The 8896-nt window shown below is 44.3% G+C and overlaps 1 protein-coding gene and 4 non-coding genes across 6 annotated transcripts; all 5 read right to left on the bottom strand.

The window, feature by feature from the left end:
- Positions 1-897: 897 nt before the first annotated feature.
- trnaf-gaa (transfer RNA phenylalanine (anticodon GAA)) lies at positions 898-970 on the bottom strand. Its single transcript has one exon. It is a non-coding gene; the product is annotated as a tRNA-Phe (tRNA).
- Positions 971-1311: 341 nt separating this feature from the next.
- On the bottom strand, positions 1312-1384 carry trnaf-gaa (transfer RNA phenylalanine (anticodon GAA)). Its single transcript has one exon. It is a non-coding gene; the product is annotated as a tRNA-Phe (tRNA).
- A 132-nt stretch (positions 1385-1516) lies between these two features.
- Positions 1517-1589, bottom strand: trnaf-gaa (transfer RNA phenylalanine (anticodon GAA)). Its single transcript has one exon. It is a non-coding gene; the product is annotated as a tRNA-Phe (tRNA).
- A 545-nt stretch (positions 1590-2134) lies between these two features.
- On the bottom strand, positions 2135-2207 carry trnaf-gaa (transfer RNA phenylalanine (anticodon GAA)). The gene has a single exon. It is a non-coding gene; the product is annotated as a tRNA-Phe (tRNA).
- A 3572-nt stretch (positions 2208-5779) lies between these two features.
- Positions 5780-8841, bottom strand: LOC109519151 (gastrula zinc finger protein XlCGF57.1-like). 2 transcript variants are annotated; one of them, XM_019875530.1, is made up of 2 exons: positions 8439-8841; positions 5780-7208 (listed from the first exon to the last, which is right to left on the bottom strand). In XM_019875530.1, the coding sequence occupies exons 1-2, from the start codon at positions 8818-8820 to the stop codon at positions 5899-5901; spliced, it is 1692 nt and encodes a 563-aa protein (XP_019731089.1). In that variant the 5' UTR covers positions 8821-8841; the 3' UTR covers positions 5780-5898. The 2 variants fall into 2 exon arrangements, with proteins under 2 accessions (XP_019731089.1, XP_019731090.1); XM_019875531.1 differs by having other exon boundaries at positions 7094-7533.
- Positions 8842-8896: the final 55 nt, after the last annotated feature.

The following is an 8896-nucleotide window of genomic DNA, read 5'->3' as shown; positions in this document are numbered from 1 at the left end:
GTTGTACCTCGTCAATCTCAAGTTGTGACAGCAATTGCCGTTTGTGGATGTTGGAACACTGAGCTACTAGTTGTTTCGTGGTCAACCGTGACTGTGGGTTTCGAAGTAACCATTCAGCCTGCATTCTCTGCATGTAACCCCTCTGACTAGGGTTGCTTGAGTAGTAGCATTCCAAGAGAGCCATGTTATCGCATCTCGCCCATCTCCGCTTTGTCCCAGCACCTGACGCAGACCTTGTTTGGCCGGGCGACGTCTGAGCCGGCATGTCATTCATTTTATTGTCTCTCATCATTGTATGAGGTCGGCATAGTGTGAAGGATCTTGCCCAAGGACCCACACTGGATGGTGTTATGTGCTCATTTCCGCCCAGGCGGGATTCGAACCACCGTCTCCCGTACGCCAAACCGATGCCTTACCAACTGAGCTATCCATATATATATCCTTTAAGATATCCAGGTCTGTCAAGGAATCCGTAACTAAGGCAATCACCTCTCTGGCACTGCTGATCATTTTCCTTGCTGCTTCTTTGCAAGCGTAGATGTTGTCGCCATAGCTCGGCTGGAAGTGAGCCACGGCCCTGGTGACTCCCCGGTGTGTATGTGTATATATATATATGTGTAATTTCATCATATAAAATCATGTAACCAAATTTGCTCAGTATAATTTAACTAAATCTATGCATAGTTTCCTGTGCCTCACATGCCGAAACCCAGGATTGGACGAGGGACCTTCAGTCCAGCGCTGTCCCAACTGAGCGATTTGGGCCTCTTGTGTAGTTAACTAAGACCTTTTCACCAGTCAATAAATGGGATCTTATCGGCCAAAAACACGACAGCAAGTCACAGGACACCTTGGAGAAGAGTAATCTCAACAAAGGAACAATTCCTGTGCCTCACATGCCGAAACCCGGGTATGAACCAAGGGCCTTCAGATCTTCAGTCTAACGCTCTCCCAACTGAGCTATTTCGGCCTCTTGTGGAGTTAACTAAGCTCTTTTCTCCAGTCAATTAATGGGATATTCTTGGGGCCAAAAGAAGACGAGTGAGTCAAACACACACATTGTTGTACAGTAATTGCAACAAAGAATAGAATTCTGTGCCTTACTTGCCGAAACCTGTGATTGAACCATCAACTTTCAGAGATTCAGTCGAACACTCTCCTAATTGAGCTATTTCGGCCGCTTGTGGACTTAACTAACTTGGTCTTAACCAATCAATTAATGGGATCTTATCGGCCAAAATCACCACAGCGAGTCACAGGACACATCGAAGTAAAATAATCACAACAAAGAAATAATTTCCGTGCCTTAGATGCCAAAACCCAGGGTTGAACGAGGGACCTTTAGATCTTCAGTCTAACGCTCTCCCAACTGAGCTATTTCAGCCTCTTGTGGAGATATCTAAGCCCTCTTCACCTGTCAATTAATGGGATCTTATCTGCCAAAATCACAACAGTGAGTCAAAGGACACATCGTTGTCCAGTAATTGCATTAAAGAAAAAACTTCTGCTCCTCACATGCCGAAACCCGGGGTTGAACCAGGGACCGTTAGATCTTCAGTCTAACGCTCTCATAACTGAGCTATTTCGGCCTGTTGCGGCGTTAACTAGGGCCTTTTCACCATTCAATTAATGGGATCTGATCGGCCAAAATCAGAACAGAGAGTCACAGGACACATTGTGGGACAGTAATCACAACAAAGAAAACGTTTCTGTGCCTCACATGCAGAAACACAAGATTGAACCAGGGAGCTTTAGATCTTCAGTCTAACGCTCAACCAAATGAGTTATATCAGCCTCTTGTGGAGCCACCTAACGAGCTACCTTTTCACCAGTCAATCAATGGAATCTTAGTGCCGCATCACAACACTGAGTCACATGACACATTGTAGTAAAAGAATCACAACAACGAAATTACTTCTATACCTTGGATGCCGAAACCCAGAATTGAACCAGGGACTTTTTGGGCTTCAGTCTAACGCGGTCCCAACTTAGCTGTTTCAGCCTCTTGTGGAGATATCTAAGCCCTCTTCACCTGTCAATTAATGGGATCTTATCTGCCAAAATCACAACAGTGAGTCAAAGGACACATCGTTGTCCAGTAATTGCATGAAAGAAAAAACTTCTGCTCCTTACATGCCGAAACCCGGGGTTGAACCAGGGACCTTTAGATCTTCAGTCTAACGCTCTCCCAACTGAGCTATTTCGGCCTGTCGTAGAGTTAACTAGGGCCTTTTCACCATTCAATTAATGGGATCTGATCGGCCAAAATCAGAACAGCGAGTCACAGGACACATTGTAGGAAAGTAATCACAACAAAGAAAACGTTTCTGTGCCTCACATGCAGAAACACAAGATTGAACCAGGGAGCTTTAGATCTTCAGTCTAACGCTCAACCAAATGAGTTATATCAGCCTCTTGTGGAGCCACCTAACGAGCTACCTTTTCACCAGTCAATCAATGGAATCTTAGTGGCCGCATCACAACACTGAGTCACATGACACATTGCAGTAAAAGAATCACAACAACGAAATTACTTCTATGCCTTAGATGCCGAAAACCAGAATTGAACCAGGGACTTCTAGGGCTTCAGTCTAACGCGAACCCAACTGAGCTATTTCGGCCTCTTGTGGAGTTAACTAAGGCCTTTTCCCCAGTCAATTCATGGGATCTTATCGGCCAAAATCACACCAGCGAGTGATAGGACACATCGTAGTACAGTAATCACAACAAAGAAAACATTTCTGTGCCTCACATGCCGAAGCACAGGATTGAACCAGGGACCTTTAGATCTTCAGTCAACACCATCATCCCGCAACTTCTCCCCTGCAAACTTCTCCAGCTTAGTGTGTCCCCTCCGATCGACCAGTGTATCCTCAGCTTCCTGACGGAACGTACGCAACAGGTGAGGCTGGGAAGGTCAACATCATCAACATGCACCACTCGCACTGGAGCCCCGCAGGGATGCGTCCTCTCTCCACTGCTGTTCTCCCACTTACACGAACGATTGCACCTCGACACACCCAGCCGTCAAACTTATAAAATTTGCAGACGACACCACAGCCATCAGTCTCATCAAAGACGGCAACAAGTCTGCGTACCAACAAGAAGTGGAGCAGCTGGCGCTCTGGTGAAGCCAACACAACCTGGAGCTGAACACGCTCAAGACAGTAGAGAAGATCGTGGACTTCCAGAAACATCCTTCACCACAGCTGCCCCTCACACTAGCCAACTGCCCTGTGTCACTCGGCGCGACCTTAGAGTTCCTGGGTGATAGATTGATTATTTTTAGTTATCATACATTCGCTTATTATTAATATTATTATTGTTATTTTGATATTGATTGATTGATTGATTGATTATGCTCGCAAAGAAGAAAGCTTATGCGTGCAATGATAAAGCAAAGAAGAAAGCTTATGCCTGCAATGATAAATTGATTATGCTTGCAAAGATGAACGCTTATGCCTGCAATCATTAATTGACTATGCCTGCAATGAAGAACGCTTATGCTTCCTAATAAAGATATATTAATCATGATGTACTCACATTTCTAATCCTTTGTATTATATTTATAATACATTTATCATCAAGAATGCTTAGTGCACCGTGTGGAAGTTTAGGGACGCAACCACCTTTCCGAGGATGTGGTTGGGAAGAGATAAGTGTTAAGACTAAACAGGAGCAAGGTTGGACAGTGAATGGAGCCATCAACACCAGCTGCAACGTGTTGTTTTTGTAACAATTGCACACATGTACGTAATTTACACTCACATACACACACATAGTCAAACAAGTTCAGTGTGTGTCCAACAGCCCCCGCCCTTTAGGTTGGACACACCTATGTAGTAGGTTTCCCAATAAATGAGGGGAAGAAAGGGGAGACGTGCCGAGAACTGAAACCGAACGCTTCTCCTCGTTCCCTCCAGGAGACTCCTTCTGGTACCAGAATTGAGTCCCCTGTCTCCTCCTTGTGTTTTATTCCTGAGAGTCAAATTGGATAAACCTGACAGTGGGAAGGGAGCTCGAGTGTTGATCATTGGGGCAACTACCGTCGTTCGCTCTCAGAGATCCCTCCCGCCGATCTTGAAGACAATTTTCCCTGTGTGCCGAGTCATTTCTTTAACTTTGTCCGAGAAAAACACTGACACTGACCCCAGGTAAAAATGAGTTTGACCCCCCCCTCGGGGGGGTCAAACTCATTTGACCCCTGCGTCCAAATTGTCACTCAGTGTTATTGTTTGTCTGTGTGCCCTATGATTGGCTGTCAGCCAGTGTGAGGGTGTGCCCAGCCTCCTGCCCACAGACGGCTGGAATCCGCTCCAGTGCGAACCACGACCCTTGTATGTGCACACCAAATCAGTTGCAATCATTTCTGGTGGTGCGATTAAAAATAAAGTCAATGCAGTTGATGCGGTGGGATGCGGATGCATGGTGGATGACACGTTTGGAGCGTCGGGAAGTGTGCATGCACCCCTAAAATCCACTCATTTGGTCGATTTTGGTGAGTGAGGGGGTTGGCACACCTGATGGTATGTATTTTGGTCTGTACGAATTCACATAGTTGCGACAGAGATGGCGTCATCATCATGAATCAAGCGAGGCGGAACGTTCGCAAAAGATTTGGTGTGCACGCAGGCGATTGGAGAATAGATGGATGACTAAACATTGGACAAAGGGGATGTATTGCTCTAATGATTAAAGGCAAGGGCTAATTGTCAACACTTATGGTGGTAAGAATGAATAAGTGTACCTGGGAAAAGCATAAAGTTGCAATATACGCCTGTGTATTGATTTATTGCACTTTTATGGCAAAAATTCTTGATCGAATGGGCACATTCGTTCAGGATGCTAATCATGTGTGACATTATGATATTGCTGGTCCGTGAATTAGTTTAAACACAGCGATTGTTGTGTTTCACTTTGTCGATGTTGTTTTTATTTTTATCTGTCCGCTGAGCAATCTGATGTGCGCATCATCGCGCTAAATGCAAAACCTCTACTGTGGGCGCTTATGATGTGTCCATGCGATCTTCTGCTCTCTGCGCCGTGTCGGCCTTTTCTCTTTCACTTCCTCATGGTCACTCACCACAAACAGATACTTAGTGAGACTCAGAAACACATAATTATTTGCCGTCATACATTTTAAACTGTTACCTGAGACATGATTATATAAGACAGCACTAACACAAAAGCCATTATATTGTGAAGACATAAAAAAATTGCAATAAAGCAAATTGAAAACGTACAAATGAAAATGAATTAACTACCTACTCATCCACAATGTCACATTTTTCAACACGATGAAATAAAACAATGCGAAAAGAAAGACATTTTTCATATAATAAAAATGTATAAATCCTAGCCAACACATGAACTTAAGTAAAACAAAATCTCAAAACCAAAACAAACAAACAAACAAAAAAAGATTATTCACAAGACGACAACTCACAACATTTTCACTTGTTATTTCACTCCAACAAAGAAAAAACAGAATTCGAGCACCCTTGCAAGACGCTGCATTGATTTCAGCCATCCTTGGCGCAAGAACTGATTAAGTCTGCTCAGATGAGAGGCCAAAACGTAATTGATGGATTGGCGCAAGAACTGATTAAGTCTGCTCAGATGAGAGGCCAAAACGTAATTGATGACTGCTCATCTCACCAACACGCTTGTGATTCTCATCCTGATACTTCTACGAGAAGCTTTGGCCACGAATTGAGCAGGAAAAGGTTTTCTCACCGATGTCTTTTTTTGTGACGCTTTAAAGATATCTTGTGAGAGAATCTTTGGCTACAGACTGTGCAGGATACAGGTTTCTCACCAGTGTGGGTTCTTATGTGTATTTTTAAGCTTCCCCTCAGAGAGAATCTTTTGTCACAAACTGTGCAGGCAAAAGGTTTCTCACCAGTGTGGGTTCTTGTGTCTTTTTAAGCTTCCCTTCTCAGAGAATCTTTGACCACAAACTGTGCAGGAAAAATGCTTCTCACCAGGGTGTGTTCTAGTGTGCAATTTTAAGCTTCCCTTCTGAGAAAATCTTTGTCCACAAACTGAGCAGGTAAAAGGTTTCTCACCAGTGTGTGTTCTTGGGTGTAATTTTAAGCTTCCCTTCTCGGAGAATCTTTGACCACAAACTGAGCAAGGAAAGGGTTTTTCCCCAGTATGGATTCTTGTGTGTGTTTTTAAGTGTCCCTTATGAGAGAATCTTTGGCCACAAACAGAACAGGCAAAAGGTTTCTCACCAGTGTGGGTTCTTGTGTGTATTTTTAATTGTTCCTTATCGAAGAATATTTGGTTACAAACTGAACAGGCAAAAGGTTTCTCACTAGTGTGCGTTTTTATATGTATTTTTAAGGTTCGCTTCTCAGAGAACCTTTGGCCACAAACTGAGCAGGCAAAAGGTTTCTCACCAGTGTGTCTTCTAATGTGTCTTTTTAAGTGTCCCTTCTCTGAGAAATTTTGGCCACACAATGAGCAGGCAAAGGGTTTCTCACCAGTATGGGTTCTTGTGTGACATTTTAAGCTTTCCTTCCGGGAGAATCTTTGCTCACACACCAAGCAGACAAAAGGTTTCTCACCAGTGTGTGTTCTAATATGTTTTTTTAAGGTTCCCTTCTGAGAGAATCTTCGGCCACAAACTGAGCATGGATAAGGTTTCTCAATACAATGGCAAATCATATGCCTCTTCAAACTGCTGGCACAAGCATAAGTTTTCCCACACTGGGAACATTTCCAGCGTTTGTCAGTTTCACGTGTCATATCACCTTCATACGCTTTATCATCAGTCTCAGTAGAGCATGGAGTCATGTCTTCACCACCCGATGGTGGAGCTAAGAGACCGTCTGCAAATGATCCTCCATCACTTTCTGATGTCACGTGATGACATGAGCTGCTGCCTGGAGGCCCCGCCCCTCTGCTCGCTTCACTTTGGCCCTCATCTTCACTTTTTAAAGGGACAGCAGTCAAAGACAACTTGCATACATTCTGCTCCTCATCCTCCGCTTTGATGTAGAGAAGCTTTTCTTCATCTCCCTTGGTTTGGAGCAGCTCTTCCTTCTCTTTGATGTGAGTGTGCCCTTCATCCTCCTTTTTAATGAGACGGGGGTCTGCCTCCTCCTTTTCTTGAATGCAGGGGCGCTCTTCATCATCCACTTCCTTCTTAATATGGGGGGACTCTGGATCCTGCCATCCAGTACAAACATCTTCGCTGATATCTTCAAGATAAGAAAATAGAGAAAAAAGGTTTGGCAAAGTGAATTCTGTAGCTTTACATGACAGATTATTGTTTATATTTGTACTTGTGGTTAATTGTAATTTAAGGTTAGTGTCATGAAAAAGGTAATTAGACTCGTAACGTTTATTAGCCAGCTGATGTGATTTAATTTGGCCACATTGAGACAAAAATAAATGTTATTGAAAGACCAGGGACAAAACCGTTTTCCATCCATCCATTTTCTAATCTGCTCATCCTCACAAGTGCTGTAGGTATGCTGGAGCCTATCCCTGATGACTTCGGATGGATTGCGGGTACACCCTGAACTAGTCACAGGGCACACATGGTGGATCACACATATACAGTACGTGGTGTGGGAGAAAATTCTTGTTAGTTTTTCAACAATACATCGAAGGTTCAGCTACGTTGGAGCATGGCGGCGGTGAGAGGACATAGCCTCCATTTCTGGCATACACACCGGCTGACCTCTTCCACATTCACACATGCCCTTCATGGAAGCACCGTGGCGGCATACGCAGCGTTCAGCTGGTGAAGCTAAAATAGGAACCGAAACACGCTTTGAGCTCCGCTCATTCCCGAACGCAAGGAATTAATCTGTCGTGGCGTGGCCCTGGACCCTGTCGACCCATGCCCGATACTAGTCGTTAGTTCCCTGCGTAGCGCCACGGCATTATTGCCGTCCACGCCACCTTTGACGAGGGGTCCATCTTAAGATTTTGACGGAATTTCCCTTAGCTTGGCAATAAAAAGGGGCATCCACTGCCATTTTTGCTTCCAGAAGCATTGCTTGTTTGTCTTTGCTGTTGCATAAATTCTTTTCGTTCCAGGTACAGCCCTTTGGATACAGCAGGGGTTGTTTTAAAGTCCTCTATAAATATAGTTGAGTGAAATTGAGAACATGCAAATTCCACAAAGGAAGGTTGGAGCCGGAATCAAAGCCTGCACCTCTGCATTGTGAGGCGGACATGTTAACCAGTCTTCCACCGTGTCGCCACAAAACTTTATCGAGATGACAAATGTGTTCATTGAAAATTTGACCGAGGATCAGACTTACAATTGAGTTTTGCGTGTTTTTGGGGTTATTCCCTCTGGATGCCCCTATTTTTAACAATGTGGTGTTGATTTTATCATGTATAGCCATAAATAATTTGTGGTGGAGCCAATTTCACCATCCTCTCCAATGGTGCTGTGCGGTGTGGTGGAAGCATACCTAAGACGCCGTTCACTTGTGACCCTTCACAGTGGCCTCCATCACCTTTTGTTGTCGTGTGTTGACTTGAAATTCTGCTGCTTTGAGGCCGCGGCCCTCTGCTCGGTTCACTTTGCCCCTCATCTTCACTTTTTAAAGGGATACCAGTCGATAGCAACTTGCAAATGTACTCCTTCTCCTCCTCTTTGATGTAGGGAGGCTTTCCTTCATCCTCCTTGGAACGGAGGTGCTCTTCCTCCTCTTCTTTGATGTGAGTGTGCCCTTCATCCTCCTTTTCTTGAATGTAGGGACACTGTTCATCCTCCACTTCTTCCTTAATGTCGGGGTACTCTGGCTCCTGCTGCCTGGGACCAGCGTCTTCACGGACGTCTTTAAGACCCATGAAGACAAACACAAAAGGTTTGGTCATGTCAATTTTCATGTTTAAACTTTGGATTTGCGTACGATTCTTTATATTT

The sequence above is a fragment of the Hippocampus comes genome, unplaced genomic scaffold (genome assembly GCF_001891065.2).
Source record: "Hippocampus comes isolate QL1 unplaced genomic scaffold, H_comes_QL1_v1.1 scaffold1717, whole genome shotgun sequence".
Classification (NCBI taxonomy): Eukaryota; Metazoa; Chordata; class Actinopteri; order Syngnathiformes; family Syngnathidae; genus Hippocampus; species Hippocampus comes.
Note: the sequence above shows the minus strand (reverse complement) of the source record. Positions and strands in the feature narration are given on the sequence as shown.